Here is a 22,255-nt window from a genome sequence, read left to right as displayed (position 1 = left end):
GCTGCATTTAAAAGCAGAAAGGAAAGCTGACTAGAAATAAGCCAGGACGGTTTCACCACGAAAGCTGAAGAAATCTCTAAGCGCTGAATAAGTGTCTTGTTACAAGTGTACCACAAATGCACAACTGTTTCTGCCAGAAGTTTGAGGAGATTGGCTATAACACACATAAGGAATGGACTTTTTTAAAGTAAACATGTGAAGACCAATTATCCTTTCGTGTAATTTCACTGATTACAACATCTTAACAAAACAGAAAAACAGTTTGTTTTTTTTAATTTGACAGCTTTACTTCATGCCTGAAGGAGATAAGGTTTCTGGATTATAGTCTAGTTTTACCTTGTAAAGTAGCTTGTAGCCTGGAGGTCTGAGTCCTGAGGACGGAGGTTATCATACACATACTTCAGATCCTGAATGCTGTTTAGCTCAGGCAATCCTGCATGCAGCATCTTAAAGTAAAGAAATATCATTAGTCCACTAACTGTTAAAAAGAAATTTAAATGAAATGGGGCTAAGTGGGAAAAGAAAGGTTTTACACTGAAAGGACTTCTTGTAAAACACAAAGCTTTGCTGATCTGAAAAGTGGGTCTGATGCTAGAGCAATGCCTTGGACGCTAAAGTGAATATATTGCATTGTAAAGCTTCACACTGAGGTGCTGGAAAGAGGCATGGATCAAAATCATTGATCCATTTTAGTTATTTATTTTCTCTTTAGATATAATCTCAATGTGTGCATTGCTAAGCTTCCTTCATAGCCTTCTAATGGTGACAAAGCGAAAGTGACCAAATTCAGCCCCCTGAACAATCATTAACCAGATTTCTGTTATGCTCACAGTGTTATCCTAGTCCTAATCCAATTTAGCGCAACATCACCTTCTCATTTGTAACTACTGATTCCACCATCACTGCTCTGGACTCCTCCTGCAAAGGGATCATAGATTCACTCCCTTTACAGTCAATGGAGGACAAAGGTTCCTTTGGATGTTGATTCATAGCAGGAGCCCTGACTCAGGTGGAGAGAACTGCCCTCTGTAGAAGTGTATCATTCTTCATGGATGTGGGACAGATCTGTTCTAGTTAGTTGGCCAAGTTAGGTTCAAAAGAAAAATAATGCAAATATTCCCCTTGCAAAGTAACTCAACGAGTAGGGTAGACAACTGAGTGTGTCCAATTGCCCATACAGTTCTCTCCAGGCATTTTAAAATGTCAACAACAAAAATAATTTTGACTCACTTCAAAACCTACTGATTTTTCTCAACAATCACAGTAAGTTGAGAGCGATGCTTTGTGTGTAATGGAGAAAAAAAAAATCACTCCTTCACATTGCTCAGAAGGAAATGTATCTGAATTTGCAGTCACTGCTGTGCATTCTTCATTGATATTTATGTCTAGCTCAGACAGAAAGACCCACCGAGTTTTGCGATAACAGCAACGAAGAAAGGAAGCACCGCTTTTATTTTAAGGTTTGGTTGAGAGATGAACAGAGTAAGGGAAAAGAGATGAAGGGGTATCTTCCTTATTCCTTCAAACCTTCTCAATATTTTTAAGTCAAGTTTCAATATTTTTTTATATTTTCTTTTTGGCATTATGAGGAAAATCTTGCTTCGTGTCTGACCCAATCTATACTACCACTGGACAGTTAGATTGCTGTCTCACAGAGTTCTGGCTGGCAAGGAGCAGAGAAAACGAGAAAGCTCAATGAGGTGAATTTAAGTGAGTTGAGAGCAGGGACAATACCACATTCAGCACTTAAGGACACACAATGTTATTTATCTGTATGCCTTCAACCCATTTCTAAAAGATTATAACTCCTGTCCCCTTTAAAAAAAAAAAAAAAGTTGCTGCATAGGCAAATTAAGCTTCTTGCCCTGCATTAGAAAAGGGAACAATGCCAGATATGAACATTATCCAAATGATCGGTAGTGCAACTGAAAACCAGGATTTTTTCTTAGGTTCTCTGCATTGCAGAAGGTGGAAAACCATTTGCTGAAGCAAAAGAATGTCTTTAGCTGGGCAGTACCTACACAGTGCTTTCCAGGCTGCAAGGGGGTCTTAGAGGCTTATTCTAGTGCTTCATGCCTTTTGCTCCACATAGCACATCTTTTGTGGTCCCAGTCCCCTGATGGAGAAGGCTTCTGAAAACTGTGGCTAGTGATACTAGATGCTAATTAGACAAGACATGGAACAACTGTTCAGAAAACAACTACAGGTTGCCTAGGGCAACTCAAATGTGACTAGATGCCTAAGTTTAAGTGCCTGCATTGCTCCCCTTGTTTGCCAAATGAGGCCACCCATATGTCTTGACCTACCACACTGGGTTATCCCAGGCCTTCTGACTCACTGAGTGGAGCTGCCTATGCTCTCCTTGGGCCTGGATTTGGAGCTGGTGTGTGAGGCTCAGCCCGCCATCCCATGAAAATGGGACGAAAATGGGATGAAATCCCATGAAAAATGAATAGTCCTGTCATGTACTTTCCATGCATTAGACCTCCAAAACGGGGGTGTTTCCTGATCCTCTTTTCCCAAATGGTGTTTCTGAGTTGTAGAAGGGTGAAATGACTCGTATGGGAATATGGGATTCTTAAGTCTTAGATCTGCTCTGTCTAGGTACTGTCTTCTGTTTTATACTATTAGGTCGACCCGTTTCTTGTCACAACAGAGGCAAGTGGATCAATTACTTGCTGTCTAGTGTCACATCTAAGCCCCTTTTAATAATTTTCTACCTGAAAAATCATTATAACACCAATGGATTTTGCATTTTTTTAAACTAATTGAAAGGTGTTTGCATCCTGCGATCACCCTCTTTATAACAGTTCACATCGATTCTTTAATGAGAGCAAAGCTCATGAACTACAGGCATTTACGCAGCTGAACTCTGCCAGCAGACTCTTGGGTGCCCCACAGATGTTTCTGCTTTTGAAAGTGATGGAAACTTCATGGATTATTTCTTACTCCCAGTAGCAAATGTCAGTATGCTCTGGAAACATGCTGCTCACCACCAAGAAAAAGCATAAAGTCCCAAACTGGGCTGAAAAAACAAAATTGTTGTTCATAATCACCGTTTGCTAGAAATTACTAACAGTTACTGACCATCCAGAGCACAGTTTACTACTCCTGTGAAGTATTGTACTTCTTTAAATAGCCTTATTGTTTAGATTTTTTAACCATGTTTTATAATAGCATCTCAGAAAAGAGAATGTGGGAGGGGAAGGAAAGATTAATGATGCAGATTTCCAGATAGTGAGTGACTTAGACTGTCACTGATACAAATAGGCAGTGGTTAGTTTATCTTGCCCCTTCGTGATAACATCGGATATTTTTCATGGAAATAAATTCAAAGTAGAACTTCTTCACAGTCTATTTACTGTTCTAGAAATGACCCATAAAACTAAAACATTTTGATACTTAAAGTTTCCGACTAACACCCCATTTCAAGTGCAGAAACAGACTCACCCTTCCAAACATCACTGGCAAAAACAAGGTGCTCGCAAACTTGTCTTGTTTAATTTCCTTTTGATATGAAGTGCTCATCGATGGGGTGTGAGTATGCTGCCAGTTATTTTTCAATTATGAAATGCAACACAATTGACTGAACTGAAGCCCATTGACAATTGTTAAAATGTATCTGTATGCTGACTTTTAGCTCAGCACTATTACCTCTCCTTAAAGATCAGCAGAAACAAAAGAAGATGCAGCATGTCCTGAATATAGACAACCTGAGCTATATCCAGGCAGAGATAGCTAGTTATTTCAGAGCTCCTGCTGGGAACATTTTCCTAACACTCTCTGTTATCCCAGAGTAATCTAACATCATTATCTCTGCAGATTGCAGAAAAAGGGACTGCACTGGGGACAAGGAGGTGGGCAGAAGATGTAGTTATATTTGCAGCATGCGGTTTTAGGCAACCTGTTCAGAAATGCACAGATTACTGCTGTGGATGAGGGAGCATGGGTGCTCCCAAGTTTTCCAGAGGCTCTTTAACTTAGACAGTACCTCCTACAACTGCACTCTCCACTGCTTTCAGTGCAAAATTATGCTTTATGAGAGGAATGCAGTTTTGCTGCACCTTTGTGACTACTTAGAAGCAGGGTTAAGAGATCCGGGGCAATCCTTCCTGCTCCATATTGGGAAATCACTCACTGTACCACTGCATGAGAATCCATGGACAAGACAGAAACAAGATGAGCAAATTCTTGCCATTTCTTCCCTCTCCATTGCAGAAGCTGGAGACGATAGAGCAGTGTTTACAGAGCAACTTCTTGGCTGTACCCCAACTTCAGCAGTGATTCTGTTCATAAGGTTGTGTAGATTTTTTCATGCACAGACCAGTCACCTAGGTTTTGCATGGGGCCCTGGAGATAAGTTTTAGATTAATATCTTAGCCAAGCAACTTAGCAAATATTAGTTTATTTAATATTCTCATTCTACCTGTGAAGGGGGAAAATCATTAACCTTTCATACACAAGTAAATAGAGGCATAAAGCAGTTATGGAATCTGCCACAGCATGTGAATCAGTAGGAATACTTAAGGGATAAAAACTCCAAGAGGTCTTAAAATCCTATACAAAAGGATTTTTAAACCTGTGTTAATATGGGTGCTCTTTCTTTTCTGCGTTTGCCATCCTAAGAAGGGAGTGTGGAAATGTGCAAAAAACCATTCTAATGGCATCACTGTTAGCTGCAGTGCTGCTAGGTACTGTCACATCACCCACTCTGTGAAATATTTAGTTTATTTGTCTTGCTGTAACCATGAACGGGATTAGTAAATGACTGTTAGAAGACCTAGAAAAAGGGCTGAGTGAAATTCCTGAATGTGAAACTTGTACTCAGCTTCTTTTGCAGTTTTCTGCTATTTTGTAAAAAAGAATGCATTAAAAAAAGGAAAAAATCAAGCAGCTTAGCTCTTCTTTTCTCAGAAATTAGTACTCTAACTGGATAGGGGTTTTGCACAGGAAGTGCCAGCACTAACACTTCCTGCAGTGCAGCTGATACCCCTTCAAATCACAATGCTACTGGAGGCAGCAGAGAAGTGGTAGAAGGGAAGAGGACACCAGAGGAAATTGGGTTTTGGTTTCATCCTCAAGCTTCTTACCATCTCCAGTAGTTTCAAGAGTAACTGGCTGTGTTTCCTGACTATATTATAAGCTCGACAACAAAGCTCCACAAACTCTTGAAAACGCTGTGGGTTTTTTCCACCTTCTGTGATGAAATACTCCATCTCTGATGTGAAGATGAAGGGAGCTCGGTCCCTTGAAAAGAGAACAATGACATGAGAAATTTCACCAAAAACAGCAAATCATGCAAGACAGTTAACATTTGTAACTCATTATTCACATTTGTTTTTTCAGTATTACCTTCCTCATTATTTCATCTCTCCCTTCCTCAATGTGGACAGCTCTATTGCTCTGCCTGGTGTCACTGACAAATTATGGCAGAGACAGGTCTCGCAGCAAGAGCTTCCTAGTGAGAAAGCCAACAACTGAACAAGTTTGGCACTTACATGTTTTATTCTGGCTCTTCTTTACTTTTCTTTTTAAACTCTCATTGCTTTAATTTCTTGACTCCAGCCTGAAAGCGAATCTGGAAACAAGTTCTCTCTTGGTATTGAAATATTTAAGAGTTGTTCTCAAAGAGGATGGGATATAAATATCAACTCTGCACTAGGCAGGAGGTGAATTTAAGAAAAAAACAACAACTCCACAATCCAACAACAACAAAAAATACAACATATAATGCTATTGTTAAATATACACCATTCTAAAGGGATGTTTCTGACCCAAGTTACAACAGAATGAACCTAAATACATTGTCTTGTTTTCTGTATACTTACCCTATATACCCTAGAGTAAATGAAGTGCAGAACTTGACACCCATGTCTTGCCTTTTTTTATTATCACTAGCATAGTTTGTGGCTACGGCATGCTATGGCAGAAGAAAAGAGATTAGCCAGGCTTCTGCTAACAATCCTATCATCTGATAGTTTCAGAAAGGCCTGATATACTGCATCCTTGCACAGAAAAAAACACTGCAGTGATTTACTCATCGCAACTGTGTATACAGAGGCATGTAAACAGATTAGAGGGATGTATTCCAAGGAAATATACAGAGTGTGTTAACCCTTAATTCAAAATGAACTTGAGTAAACTCAATATTCTTGGGAAGCCTGAATGCAGAAACAAATTCGAGGATCTCTGTTTCTTGCTAAAACCTCAAACGTGGGCTAAGTCTGAACCCACTCTGCTTGCTGATTAATTCATAAATGAGACAGAGAAACTTTCCTAGGAACTTTCCTCATTTTTCTATAAAAATGCCTGCTTTCTATTATCATAGAAAGAAAGTCAAATTGCCATGAGATTCTAGGCTGCAGCTGGAAGTCCTAGCCACAAGAAATGTTTCAGGTAGCCTTCCCTTTCTTATGTCTGGAAATTCTTCCTGTTTTACATTGAGGATAACTTCCAAAGCAGACCTCCTATGGGTGTCATTCACCTCAAAGCAGCCCCGGCCATTAAGGTTTTTTTTAATATATTATTCAATTTCAGCTAGGTAGTACTAGGAATGATGAAGGTCCACAATAGTCATTCTTATTCTTTCCTTCCACATTTTTCTGTATTATACAGATGTGAGTGCACTGTGTGACAGTTATGTTGCAGCATGACTGTTACATAGTTATTGTGTAGTTTTGTGCTGTAGCTCTTAGAGAATTACAAACCTGTGTCTATTACTGATTTCAGAGAGCAAGATTTTCCCAGAACCTTCATTCCTTCATTCATCTTTTAGCTTATTTTTTTTAGCAGTGGTACTTAAAATAGACATTAAGTATTAAATAAATTGATCTAATTACGGTCACAGAAGTCAATTTGTTGAAGCCAATAAGAAAGAGAGATAGAGCCAGAAAATTAGCAACACTAACATTTTCACTTATCTGTGGACAGAAGTCCAATCTAAATCCTGATTTAAAAGCATTTTAGCATCTTGAGAATGTTTAAAAACCAAAGCTGTTTCTTTTCTGCTTTTATGTTTTGGGGCTAAAATATTCCAAGTCAAAACTACTGCTGTAAAGGTCCCATATGATGTATTATGTTCATAATTCATATTTGATTTCTGATGTCCAACTGCATCAAGAGACACAATTACACTATGAAAACATAGCCCTTTCTGAGCTCGTCCAAGTCTCCTACATTAAGCTACTTGAGCTGAAAACAGATACTGCAATCAGAAGTTACTTCACTGGAAGAAATATGGTGTTTAACATTGTTGGGTTGGGCTGTGGGCCAACTTCCACATAATGCAATGACTGTAACACTAGTCAATTCTCTTACTGTTGCTGCTAAACGATCCATTTGAACATATAACTTTTAGTATTTATATTATTTATAGATTAATTTTACTTGTAAGATGATTTTAAGCAGTTTTACAAGGTTCTTAAATTTCTCAGTATCATTTAAGATTGTCTTCTAAGGTGGTAGGCCTGTCCTCCCTTGTTAACCTGCAAAATACGATGTAAAAATTTGCTTTCCCTGGTTTTGCTCAAGGTCTTGTGATATCAGAGCCTCTCCTGCAAGGTAACCCCTGCAATCAGTCAGATGCTGAAGCTCCATTCCTGCATGTATCTAAGCCAGCCAGCTGCTCATAAAGGGAACACATTGCAATTGAAATTAAAGAAAACACATAAACCCAACTTAGTATATGAGACAAAACCCACTAGGAGGAACAGCACAGTCATTTCTCAAGATAATATTAAAAAGCAAAGTTTCAGTGGGAGGAGATGCTTACTCACTGAAGAGTATATTAAGGATTCTGAAAAACCAATTGACAGGGCTGAATGTCTGTGTATAGATGCAAAATGTTCCTTGCTGCTTTCACAAACTCCTTTGGAATATAAAAACATAGAAGGGGATAGTCTAAAAATTACTCCAGCAAAATTACAAACAGCCAAGTCAAGTCACCGTCCATCATGCATGGGAAAATTTACATCAGCAAACAATAGAGGCTGTTTTAGCCTACATATGAAAAAAAGCTATGCCTGCCCTGGTGTGCATGAGCATTCTATTTTATCACACACACACACGTTCAAATGAACCTCACCCTCATGCATAGCCTGTATTTCTATATTTAAACCAGTACATCTCTAACTGACAGCCTTCTTTCTGGCACATAGCTAAGATCATATTAGGTGATGGTGTTTATTCAGAAGATATGCAACACATCCAAAGGCCTGGTAATAATAAATATGAAAGACATCACTCATTTGGACATAAATCTAATTACCTAGCTTGCTTACATGAAGTTATCTAAAAGATATAAACATGAAATACTTCTTACCCCAAAACATACCCTCAAGATCACAGCTAAGCCCTATAATACTTTACATCCATAGCATGTTCAAAGACCAATGACTGTGTTACAGCAATGGAACAAGAGCCCCTTGGCCTAAAATCTGTATCTATTACAACTTGCTGCTTCCATCAAATTAATGAAATGACTAGCATCAGTTTAACAAAACTGGTATGAGGAAGCGTTTTTAAGCAAAAGCCTTTTAGCATATCTCTGTAGAAGACCAAAAGTCTTTTATTTTTTGGTGTGCTAAAGAAATACAGAATTGAAGCATTCTTGAATGACCTCTACTGTATAATGCTAGTGTTGGGTACCATAATTTCTAGAAAAAAAAGCCTCATTGAGAGAACTGGTGTGGCTTGAGATAGACAATAAGCCTCCCAAAATCATTAAAGCTACCTTATCACAGCTCGCTCACTCTTTTATTTTTCCTTTCTTTTTTTTTTCCCCACTAAAGCCCTAGATGAGATTAATGAGCCCTTTGGTTTTATAATTGAAATCAGTCAAAAAGGCAATACCCCCGTTTATGACAGAGTCTGATTGCAGCCCTGGACCTTAAAGACTTATACTTTACTATGGCTGCAACAAAAAGAGTTGACTCAAGTCATTCAGTGAGAAGCAAGGCTAGTTTTATGGTGGTTTTATTCTTTTTTGTTGTTGTGTACTCCTTTTAGAGATTTAAGATTTTCATGGGAACGTGTTTTGCAGTTCCTCTGGAGATTAAGAATGTTTGGATGATATGTCATGAGAGGGAGGAAAGAAAGGAAACCTCAAGCAACTGAAGAGATCATCATGCAAAAACAAACTTTGTCTGGGGTGATGGGAACATTTACTGGGACTTCAATGTAGGCTAGAAATATGCTGCCTTCCAAGAAGACCAGTAAGATCATCAGGATTTGTTATGAAACACTAGATGTAAACTGATTAACAAAGCCTGTAAGTTCAACAATGGTTTTAGTTTTTCCTACTATGAATCTCACTGTACAGAACATTTAAGAATGATATATTGACTTCCTTTTATATTAAGTAGAAAAAGCATATGAGATAATCAACAACAAATGACCTTTACTCTGATCCAATCTAAACTTCCTAACAGTGTAGTTATGGAAAAGTTCAAGTCACACACAGTAATACAATATCAAAACAGTTGTAGTCCAACTTGTCATATGGACGTAGGAGACAGTGCGTGAGAAACCATACAGAACTGTTTGCAATTTAAAAATCAGCTGCTCAGCAGCATATGCCCCCATATATTCCCTGACTGCTTTAAAACCATTTTGGATGAGTCAAGAGTGACTGATAGTATTCAGCATGACTACGTGGAATTCAGATGTATCCAGTAAAATAGGAAAAGCTTTTAGGGAGTGTTTGAATGCTGACATCCTCTGTTCTGCAGCAAAAGCCAAAAGCTTATTGAAGAACACACTCACACAAAATAAATGAACATGAGTGCTTATTTCTCTAAGCCAAGTGAAAATAGCTAATCATAGTAATCATATATATTTGTAGACACAGAAAAAAAACATGAGCATGTGTATTCCTTTCATATATTAAAGAATAAAACAGTGAAAAACTGCACAATACAATTTGTCTCAAGAAAGCACATAGAGAGTCATAAAAAAATATGCCTGGAAAGGGGACTACAAGAGATACTCCATCTTTCTGCTTACCAGGACAAGATCAACCATAAACATGCTTCTGAGATGCTCATTTAGCCTATTCTCCAAGATTTTTAGTGACAGAGCTCTTCTCCAATCTCCCTATCAAATTTCTGTTCCAGTATCTCCCCTCACAGAGTTTTTTCCTTAATGCCTAATCTAACCTTGCTGTGCTTTCATCCTATTAATTCTTGTTCTTTCTTAAGGGAACATGAAGATCCCGTCTTCTTTACAGAAGCCTCAAATGTATTTGCAAACTGTTATGTCTTTCCTCAATCTTCTATAGACAATTGTGTCAACCTTCTCTCTTAAGTCTTGTTTTCCAGATGTCTGATAATTTTTATTGTTTTTCTCTGGACTCCTTATCCACATCTTTCTAAAAGTAAAATGTTGAAAATATTCCAGCTGAAGTTTTACCAGTGTCACGTGAAGCAAAAGGATTACTTCGCATTTCATGCTTTCCAATTCAATATTCTATCATCAACTCATATTTAACTTGTCTGTAGTATAACTCTCAGATCCCCTTCTGAAAAACTATCTATCACTGCTAATTCCAATTTTCATCACAGTCAAAAACTCTTATAATAGGCCTCTACTAAAAAATGAACAAACATATCCTCTATCCCATCATACTGGTTACTAATGAAAATATTGAAAGATGTCAGTCCCATCACAAACCTGTTGTGAGGGGACATGACGGTCTCTTCAGCAAGCATAGAATCTAAATGATGTAAATATATTTTAAGTGACCTCATAATAGAGCAGCAGTTCTGAGCTTTGTCTAAAATAGAAATACTTCACTTGCTGGACTTGACAGAAGTTTTCCCATTGACTTCAATGATAGTTGCTTCCACTTGCATTTTCACTGGCTCCTATTGCAAATCTATGTTCAGATTTGTTTAGAAAACTTTTCTGTTTTCTATTTCTTTTAGTGAAGAAATCTTGCTAACAGTTCCACAGATATGTGTCTGCTCCTGGAAAGTGTAAACTGCCTCTTGCTGAGACTCTATTCCTCAAATCACCCAGACCTGACGTATATCCATCCATGTCTAAATAAAATGACAGTCTAAATTTCAATTGCCATATAGTAATTACAATGCTATAAAAAGGAATAGAAGTGAATTAGCAAACTTGAAACAGCTTTCCAAAAAACCAGAATTTATTTATCCTGATGATTTACTCTCAGTATTTTTAATAGCTTTTATTTCCAGTAACAGACAGATAGAGAGTCGCTTGCCCAAACAGGGAACTTGTGACTAAGCTTCAAGGCAAAAAGAACATATATAGGAAGTGGAAGTAAGGACTGGCTATAAAGGAGGAATATAGAAACTCTGCCTGGGCACACAGAAACGGTGTTAGGAAAGCCAAAGCTCAACTAGAGTTAAAACTGGTGGTGGACATGAAGCACAAGAAGAAGTTCTACTGATACATCATTAGTAAAAGGATGGACATAGAAAATGTGGACCTGGTGATTTAGTGGCATGGGAGTACAGACAACGCTGAGGTACTCATTGCCTTCTTTGCCTCAGTCTTCACGGACAAGGCCCCCCCAGGTGGTGGGCAGGGAGCTGAGCATGAGCCAGTGGTGGGCCAAATATGAGCCCTGGAAGTGATGAAGTCTAACAGCATTCTGGGCTGAATTCATGGGAGAGCAGCCAGTAGATGCCTTTACTTAGCACTTGTTAGTCCATACCCTGCCAAAACAAGAAAGATGTCACTAAACTGGAGTAAGTTCAGCAGACGGCCACCAAGATGTTTGAGGGCTAGAGCACTTGCCTATAAAGAGAGGCTGAGGAAGGTGGCCTTGTTTACTCAGGAGAGGAGGTTTTCAGGAGACCAAACAGCAACCTTCTAGTATCTACAGGAGGTTATGAAACAGATGGATTCAGGCAAGAATAAGAGAGAAAATTGAAACAGCTGAGGTTCTGACTGACCATAAGAAAAAAACCCTTCACTATGAGGATAATTTAAGTATTGAAACAGGTTGCCTGGAGAGGTTATCAAGATTCAACTGTACATAGCCCTGGATAAACTACTCTGAATTTAGTGTTGACCTTATCCCCTTAATACTTACACAGAAAGATTCCTGAATGCCCTGAGCATCCTTGGCTCAGGTAAACTACATGGCCTGGACATTCAAAACATGCATCTAATATTTTTGACCTACATTCTTCAACCAAATGACCAGAAGTCAACTCTATACCAGATAACATGGTTTTAACTCTATTTTCTGCCATTTCTGCTGCTGTTTGAGATATCTACTGCATAAAAAGTTTTCTAACTATAAATTTGAAATCTCATTTCTGATTACAGTTTTACCCACATTATTTTTATATTAACATCTATCTTTAGAGGCAGAAATGTCAAGCTAGAAAGAATCTCCTGAATTCCTTAGGTAACAGGACAGTTCTTAAAACACTATGGTCTTATTTATTCATTAAGTTAGTTCTTCTTATGTGTATATCAGCTTTGCTATTGTCAGTATTTTTCACTATCAGAGCCTTAATGTTAACTTTCCAGTAAAACCACTGTGTTGGACATACCTGCTAGTTTGATCAGTAGTAATAGAAATATTTCACACATTGGACTGACCTATTCTGAAAGATTTATCTATTTCTGTCAGCAATTGAATTGGTTACACTGAGATTTAATCATGCTTAACGGATATGGTAGAAAACAAGCTATAATCCTCACCTAAGCTAAGGGCTCTGATTGATCATTCTGTTAACATCTAGTTTCCCCATATAAACTGAGCCATAGTAACTATTTATTTGTGCCCCTTTGCCTGTGCAAAGTGCAAGGGAATGTGACTTAACTAAAATCCCTTTCATTGTGGGCCAATTGAAGTTAGTGAGTTTGTAAATCATGGAGATTTGATTACACCTGGTCCCATAGGATTACTATGCTAAGTGACAGTATAGCTAACACAAATGTTTACAGCTGAGGTTAGACATAGTTACAGTTCTTAGTGTAGACCTAGTATTTGCAGTGTGTATTGCAACAGGGACTCATCCGGAACCTTACCTTGTAACAAGAAAATTGGCAATAGACTCTTGATGGGAAAGCAGAAACTACTTCGAGGCATCTCTTGATGGTTTTCACTATGGCTGCATTGCCTTAGTCTCTGCTGTGATCACTAGTTATTTTGCAGTCTGACCACAGAATTTATTCACTTCTGTCACAAAATTTCAACCACTTTGTACGGTCAGCTGCTTGTGTATTTTGGAAGAATCAAAAAAGATCCTCCCTGAAAGAAGATGTAGGAACATACATGTCTGCTTTAAGAACATACATGTCTTCAATAGTTTCAAACATTGTCCTGTTGCAACCATGTGCATCTTAGATTGACTAGTTAAAAAGCACTACTGTGTCCAGCTCAGGCACCTTCTGAGCTGAGTTAGGATCCTATATTCAGATAGATACATAGAAAGCAGTCTGCATTCAGAGTCACCAGCAACCAGACTGCATAACAATGTCAAGGTGGATTTAAATCCTTTCTATACTTCACATTCAATACCTATATTTAAAAGTGCTCAGTACAGCATTCCTGATGCCTTATACCATTTTCTAAGACTATCACATTTTCCAGGTTTGTTAGGAGTTTATTACTAACCCTATTGATAAAACACTTGAGAGTTAATTCACAAGGAGATTGGAGCAATTCCTCTTGTTAATAGAGATTGTTGGACAACTGCTTTTTGTGTTCTGACTGACTCTCAGTACTGAAAACAAGATTTTAAAACTCAGACCTAAAAGTTGCCTTAAAATAAATAGAACAAGTGGGCTTATATCCCATACCTACCAAATATTCAGCTAACAGGTCTTTTCAGTATGAGATGGCTATTTGGAAAACACAGTAGTAGATTGTTGCAGAAGTTTTGTATATCACCAGGTAAAATAGAGGAATAAACCAGTGATGAAGAAGTTGAATTGCACAGAAATTCCTTAGGGCAGCCGATGAAATCCTACATGAATTAAATATATCAGTATGCTTTTCAGTTAAGGATGAAGGACAAAGGTGTAGGGTGCAGAACAAGCAGAAAAAGATACCAAGACCAAGCAACAGAGATTAATTTAAAAGTGCTTGATGTATACTTGACTGTGTGTGAGAACAGCTCCCCCGAACATAAAAAGGTACATATAGAAAACTTTTGGAGAAAGAGATGATACAATAAAATGTTTCTGATGGGAACAGGAAAGAGAAAATATATGTCTCTGTAAACAATTATACTTTGAAAAGGATAATAAATAAAATAATATAATCAAAATGGACAGTGAACGTGATGTCTTTTTCCCCTTTTATTTCTGTTTTATTGTTAAAGTTCCTGTCTCTAGAGTCACATTCTACAAAAAATCAGGGGTCCCTAACAGAAAGAAGGAGGGAAGGGGAAAGGGCAGGAAGAAATCTCTGAAGCAGGAAGTTGATAGGGAGTCACTTAAATAACTCACGTGCAGTAAATCTCCCAAAGCAGAAGGAATTCCATTAGTGGCTCTGAAGGCTTCAAACAATTTCTCTAGCCCAGATAACTGTTAACTAGAATACGTGATACCTTCTTCAAGAAAGTGTCTGTTCCCAAAGATAGAAAAGCAGTTTATGCCATACTTGAACTGAATGAAAACCCAAGAAGGATACTGAGAGTTGTGGCAGACGAGAACTGGGTTCCAGGGAACTCAGTTCAGCAGAAGAACAATGCACTTGGATGAACAAAACTGGGTAGGGTCAAATCTGTACAGACACTGAATGAGAAAAACAGTGCCTCCCTTAACTGTCTGGGTTCCTTGAAAAGGATAACCAAAAAAATTAAGGATATAAAGTGGACAGTGAACATAATTTACTCTGTTTTCAAAAAGCTTTAGTTGAATGCCCTCCACAAGAGGCTGTTACTGAAAATAAATAACCAATGGTAAAGGGCAAACTACTATCCAGGCTCAATAATTAGAGAAAGCATCAAAACAGCAACAATAAACACCTACTCTTCAAGACAGACAATGATAACAGAAATGCATCTGAAACTCACGACTGCAACTTGTGCTGCTCATATGTTCTCCGATTTGACTTGTGCTGCTCATATGTTCTCAGACTTGACCTGTGCTTTTGGTGTTTAATTTGGGGCAATTTGAGACACCTGACTTTCAGAAGTGATGGACTTCTTGCCTCATGAATTCAAGCCCCTTTAGGCCTTGTCACCTTGGAGGTGACATTGTTTCACCTTTAAGTCTTTATGCATATTTCACCTTTCAGTCTTTATGCAAAGACTTATGTGTATGACTATCTTTAAACATCTGTATAATCTTATTAAGATCATTGGGACTACTAAGGTGCTTTAAGTCATGAAATTAAATCTTTCCAGGTTTTCAGTGAGACATTTTTGGAGGGTGGCATGCAGGAAGTGCTGAAAGTGGATTGTGGCAAAGAATTAGGAGTTACCAGTTCACATAAACTAATAGCTCCAGACTGATCATGTCAGAAAAATAAATTTAAACTGCAGAAAATGAATTAATAAATAGGCATACTGAAAATTCCTAATGAAATCTTTCAGCAGGTAATACAGGTTAGTCCAACAGTTTTCATGCACGAATTTAGAAAATGAAAAGTGATTACACTTTAAGTTTTTACTTTCAAGTTTTAGACTCTTCTTTTGATGAATACCTTAAATAAAATTTTTAAAAGGCAAAAAGAAAAAAGTAAAATGTGAAATTCTCAAATTGCTATCTTCCTCCTTTCCCACTTTTTCCTATTTTTAGGAAAAAGATGGAACACATGTAGATACAATGTAGTCAAAGAATGTAGATACAACTTATTTTTCCCTGACTGTAGACCAACTTTTCTGTTTTAGAAAGAAGTACCTGAAAAGAATGCATTTTTTTCAAATAAACACTTCCAGTGAGACAGTAACACTCATTTTAGGTTATTAACACTAAAAAGGAAATCTGTTACTTTCAAAATAAAAAGAGACACTTCTACTTTTCTACATGCTCAGACTTTCTTAAGTGCTTTTCAGTATAGGAAAGCGATGACAAAGGAAAAAAGTGTGGGAAACATAATTTTCCCATATTTTTGAAACTTCTTTCAAAAAAATTGAATTTCCCAATGGAATAGTTAGGCTGCCTCTAGTAATTAACTTTGTAGAAGAAAACCATCTTAGCAGATTTAACTTCTGGGAAAACCACACCAAGACGTGGGATTAGTTTGGCAAAGAGACAAGAGGGTCTCTGTGATTCACAACAGGGAAAAGAAAGGCCAGTGAGCATTGTAAATAATCAGAATGACTGGGTATTTAAAAAAAATAAAGGACACCTAGGTTATCAAAAGGTGAATATACAGTGTGTCATGAGCTGCACTACTCCATAACTTGCCATCACGTTTCCGACTAGACCTCATTGACTGAAAAAATATAGACGACAATATTGGAAGTGACTAGTAGTGGAGAGGATGAGATTGCTGAAGTTAGGATTAGTTCAGCACAGGATTTAAATAAATCTCTTATTGCTTAATTCACCAAAGAAGAAATGTTTAAAAGGAACTGGTCAGAACTGAAAAGAAGAAAACAAAAGCAAAGAAAGCATGGCAGGTACAACCATGGGCCAGACACCTTCTTCCATACTATTTGATGACTGACCTAGTCCTGTAGGATTACCTGGATAATATTACACCTATTTCAGTCACAGTGGGTCTAAGATGATTGCCACAGAATACTCAGTAGATAAAGAATAGGATGGTTATATGAAATTAAATGAGAAACATTTCTTCATACGGTTTGAAGTGTACCTGCAGAATTCACTGCTTTAGGGGAATGTAGGGTCAAATGTGGTGGCTGGATTAGAGAATGAAAGGAGGAGTATTTTATTACTACTAACAAAATGTGTCATCCAGTATGATTTAAAAAAAAAAAAAGAAAAAAAGATAATGAAATCTCATGGTTCAGTAGGAGAGTTCTCCAGAGGACTTTGGAAATAATTCTCCTGCCAAGCTCTGTTATTATGCCATTGGTTAGATACATCGTATGTCTCTTTCCAACACTTCTGAAACATAACTTCCTAGACCCAAGTAAAGACAGGTTATTAATACTATTTAACATATTTGCTGCACTATGAAGGTACATGGAACTGGAAAAGACAGAAAGTTCCTCATTCCTCTTCCCTCTGAAATCATTAAGAGCTGAGCTACTGATTTGTGCCTTGGACTCAAAACTGAGCAGATTTATTGGACACCATTTAAAGATGAGGGCAGGAATTAGAAAAGTTAACTCCTTCATTGTTGGGGTGTTATACAATCATGAATACAAAAGTGAGCATGACTGCATGAGTCATATCAGCTTCAAAGGGTTCTCTGAAGACTCATATTGGATTTGATAGAAAGACCTGCAGCTCATGCATGACAGTGTGCAATTCTCAAAGCTGCCATGTATGCCTTTCACTTTATTTACATCAGAAGAAATGCTCCATATGCAGAATACTGGAGAGTACGTATCCTCATGAAGGTTTGTGAGGAATAAGAGTTTGTTAATGGCAAAAAGCACACCTTGAGAACCGAAAATGGACAGCTGTGGCAAGCAAGTTATGTTCCTAAATTCTGAAAGGAATTACTTTTTTAAACAGTTCAGACATGAATTCCTTTTCTATAAGCCTTCATTCATTTGCATAGATTCCATTTAAAAAAAAAAATTGTTTGTGTAATGTATGTAAAGACCAGTTGCATGTATAGGGATTTGTGTCAGATACTTTTCATTCTTTAAAGCCACCTATAGAACTTCACAAGTATGTGGATAGCATCTACTGTACAAAACCCTAATGGTCAGCACTAATAATACTAAAGATTTGAAAGTATTGTGCTGCTGTTTTATCAATATTATTTTAGGGGTATGATATTGTTTGGGGTGTAAAGAACTCAAATAGAAATCTAATAAGAACTCAAATAAAAATCTAATATAAAGAGCTGTTAAAGAAACCAGAGGCTACACCTATTTCAGGACTTGCCTTGTGGGAATGAGTAGATACAAATGGCACTGAGGGTTTCAAATTTTGAAAGAGCTTGAAATGTATGGGATGTAGAAATGTGATATCCTTGTGTTCCTGTCTTACAAATAATATGTTACATTTCATGAAGGTGCATACAGCTCATGAGAACTATAGTCATTAATATTGTATCTGCTCAGTTGCATGTAGGTATGAGGAAGACAACCATTGTCCCATGATGTTCAAAACCTACTGTTAAGTGTGAGTCCTAGTTTTACTAAAGTACCACGAGGGCTCTCCATGAATGGAGGTCCTAAAATGTATTATTTTATTTTATAGTTTAAAAGCAATATACTGCATGGAGAAACAGGAAAAAATGGCTGCTGTTTATGGAAGTGACTATATTTTAAGTCATTTTCTTAGACTTTATAAGGTGTAGTATGACTGAGTTGTAAAACAGTAAAATGAACATCTATTTTTATGATTGCTATTACACGATTTCTGTTTAAATTTGGTTGTTGTGTCCCTCCCTATATTTGCTTTGTCCTGTTGTTCAAACTAGATAATTCCCTGCTCATGTAAAATTACTGCTCACGGAAATTCATGTTAGGCTTGAAAGGGATGTTTGCTGGAGAGAGGGATGCAGCACTTGACTCAGAGTGTGCATGAGTATCTTTTTTTATTACTCTGTTCTGCTTTATTCTTTCCACAGCAAATAAGTAGGATTAAGGGAGCATATCTTGAATGATTGATGATAATTCTGAGCACTGCAACTAAATCTTTTGACTGCCTGGCTTAGAAGTACTTATTAGCCCCATCAGCTTCCCTCATATCAATACTCCCACGCTGTTATTTCTGTCTAACACACTGAGATAGTCTAGAATAGTCAAAGGCCAGCTTAAAAAAAACCCCAAAAAGATAAAAAAGGAACAATTACCTCAACCTTCATTCTGGGACTAGTTCTGGAAATTATTATGAAACATGGAGGAAAGACACACACCCCCTCCTCATCTTGTCAGTATTGGGGATCATTTATCCATTCTCTACTCTGCTATAACAGCTTCTTTGCGTTTTGCACATACTGGCATTATCCTATCTATTCTTATTCCATGTCAATTCATTCCTCCATAGTATGTTCACATTAGGAACTAGAAAATGTGATCACACTATTTTACTTATCTTTATCATGGGATAGTTACATCACAGATAGATACAAACAGAAAAATCGAAGTCTTGTTTAGGTAAAATCAGACATTTGCAAAACAGCCCCTCAGTTCAGTGTGGTTAGATGTAAAGCTTCAAAAGATAATGAAAAAGTTTGCAATTTTACCCACAGAGGCATAATATAATTATTCTCCCTGTCTGTTTGGAAAATTTGGTTTCTTCTCTGAATACGGGAAGACAGTGGTCAATTAGATACATCTACGGTTTTGGATCCATTATAGGAATGCTCCTTTATTAGAAAAAAAAAACAATAGACATCAGAATTCTTTTGGCATAGGCCAGTCTACTGTTCTGGTTATTACTGAACTGCATCATTCAAATCTCTGACCAAACAAGGATTTAGATTTTTTTTTAGACTGAAAGGGGATCTCCAACATCTAATTTTAATTCCTTTTCCAGTCATTCCTAATTTTTTAGAGGTTTTGTGAACAATGAAAAGATGCTGTTTTGGAAAATTCAGAAAGGAAAAAAGCATGATCTCATTTCTATTTTTTCCATGGGTGTTGATAAGACTGTGAAATTTCAGAACACTGCTTTAAAGTTTAATATGTGCGTTACTATAGATACTAACCTTCTTATGCTTCCAAATGTCTGTGCGTGACCTAAAAATCTTCCAAAATCTATGTGGAACATGTGTCCAGCTTTTGTCAGCATTATGTTGTCACTGTGTCGATCACAGACTCCCAGAATGAAGGTAACAACACACCAGCCAGCGCAGGAATAAAAGAAATTCCTTATTGCCTAGTTAGTAAAACAAAAGCACTTACTGGAAATATACACAGATGTATTTGTTTGTGACGCTAATAAGAAAACCAAAAGTTGTAGTTCTACAAATGCTATGCATGTTGCTAAAATTTTAACAGACAGGTGTTTGTAGGAATGGTACTCAAACAAGTAATACACAAATTTCAAAGCTACAATGTGTCCTGGTTTCAGCTGGGATAGTTAATTTTCTTCCTTATAGCTAATATAGTGCTGTGTTTTGGATTTAGCATGAGAATAATATTGATAGCACACTGGTGTTTTAGTTGTTGCTAAGTAATGTTTACACTAGTCAAGGACTTTTCAGCTTCCCATGCTCTCCCAGGTGCACAAGAAACTGGGAGGGGAAGCCAAGATAGTTGATCCAAACTGGCCAAGGGGCTATTCCACACCATAAGACATCATGCTCAGTATATAAACTGGGGGGAGTTGGCCGGGGGGTAGCGATTGCTGCTCGGGGAGTGGCTGGGCATCAGTCGTTGGGTGTAACTGTTATGTGTGATGGAGCCCTGCTTTCCTGGAGATGGCTGAACACCTGCCTGCTGATGGGAAGTAGTGAATGAATTCCTTGGTTTGCTCTGCTTGCATGTGCAGCTTTTGCTTTACCTATTAAACTGTCTTTATCTCAACCCACGAGATTTCTCACTCTTACCCTTCTGATTTTCTCCCCCATCCCACTCATGGGGAGTGAGCAAGCGGCTGTGTGGTACTTAGTTGCCGGCTGGGGTTAAACCACGACACAATGCAAAAACAATTTTATGCATGAGGTTTTCACCTTGTGTTTTACAGATACTTGGAATTCTATGGAAAATTTCTAAGGTGAAACGTACCTAAGTAAAGCAAGCTTCTTGGCAGGAAGCTGACGTTTTCTGTTCAATAGCCTGCATGTGTATTGTAAAAATAATTGTTTGGAAATTAGTTGGAAATCCACGAATTTAACCATTTGCTTTGTAAAGAAAGGTTATTTTACACCCACTGTACTGTTCTGTACTTACATGGGTCTTTTTTCTCCAGAACTCAATTGCCTTTCTCAGATCCTAATTAATCAAGTCTCACAATATTTCAGCCCAAAGAATTAAACCCCATTTTACAGAAATGAACTGAAACAAAGAAAACCTAAATCATTTTCTGCTCATAGCATCTGCGAGTCTGAATAGACTATGGGATCAAACCTAGTGTCATGCAGAGAGACCCAAAAGAGTGAGTAAAGCAAAAACCAGTCCAGCAGTTGTGTTTAATATAACCTGCTCCTCTGATGCTCTTTTACATGGTGGAGATGCATACTTTCACGGTTAGTCTGCTTCATGTAAGTAGACTAGCTCATTCAGATCTGTCTCATCAATCTCTTCACGATATTATATTGTGGCATTGCTCTTTGCCAAAAATGTGCCCATGGTGGATGTAGGAAAATGTACAAGCTAATTATCTGCTCACCAGACACTCATAGGTGGATTCCAAATTTTCTGCTAACTTCAGTGTGAAGTATTTAAAAACCGCGAGTAGAAGAATCTGCCCAACCTCTTTCACAACACACAATTCAGTGTCCTCTCTCAGGGGAGAGTTATTCCTGATTGAAATGATGATACTCTTCTACCTCAAAGCATAAGGAATAGCTTTTGTCTTTTTTTAATCTCACCTACTATAGTTTAAGAACTGAAAATGCAGTTCTTATTCAGAAGTCTTAATCTCCCATGAATCTCAATCACAATGTGATTCATTTATATAGAAACCAAAACAATCCTAATCTGTGATCATTATGTTTTTGGACAAAACCTACATTAGCCAAGGTAAATCATTATTTAGGCATTGAGGATTTCCCTGTAGATGCAGGGTGCCACCTGCAATGGCTGATATGGATGAAAGCACTGTGGAAGGCTTAGGCCACAGCACAAGAGTTTGCTGAATTTTATGTCTACCTGTAGTACTTACTTCGATGACCTTAGATAAAACACCTAAGCTTTCTGTGATTTTGTTCACCCAACTGTAAATTGAGGATATTAAAGCTTATTCTGCATGAATTTTTGAGCACCTTAGAAACAGTATTGTGTGAGTAAAAAATTATTAAGGAAAAAAAGAGAAACGTTCATTCACCAGCAAGTGCAAGGTGAATGTAGAGTAGTAATTTTATGCGTGCCCTATGCAATCAGATCTGACTGTATTTTATATGTTTAAAAAATTGAAAGAAAATGGGTAGAAATTGGTTTTAGAATATTCCACATTAATGGTACTTTTTACAAATAGCAGGAGCAGCAAGAAATCAGGTTTTCAATCAATAACTAATAGTATCTCACTTTTCAATTCAAATGTTGGCTGCACTTCTACC

General features: G+C 37.5%; 1 protein-coding gene across 1 annotated transcript in view; it reads right to left on the bottom strand.

Annotated features, from left to right (window-relative positions):
- PIK3C2G (phosphatidylinositol-4-phosphate 3-kinase catalytic subunit type 2 gamma) overlaps positions 1–22,255 on the bottom strand; it is a 252,077-nt gene that overhangs the window by 54,095 nt on the left and 175,727 nt on the right. The window contains exons 27-29 of the mRNA XM_072849919.1: positions 19,742–19,911; positions 5,091–5,247; positions 337–446 (exon numbers count right to left, since the gene is read on the bottom strand). Coding sequence (XP_072706020.1) covers positions 337–446; positions 5,091–5,247; positions 19,742–19,911 — 437 coding nt within the window. The remainder of the gene's footprint in view (positions 1–336; positions 447–5,090; positions 5,248–19,741; positions 19,912–22,255) is intronic.

The sequence above is a fragment of the Ciconia boyciana genome, chromosome 1 (assembly GCF_034638445.1).
Source record: "Ciconia boyciana chromosome 1, ASM3463844v1, whole genome shotgun sequence".
In the NCBI taxonomy this organism is placed as follows: domain Eukaryota; kingdom Metazoa; phylum Chordata; class Aves; order Ciconiiformes; family Ciconiidae; genus Ciconia; species Ciconia boyciana.
This window is presented reverse-complemented; position numbering and strand designations above follow the sequence as displayed.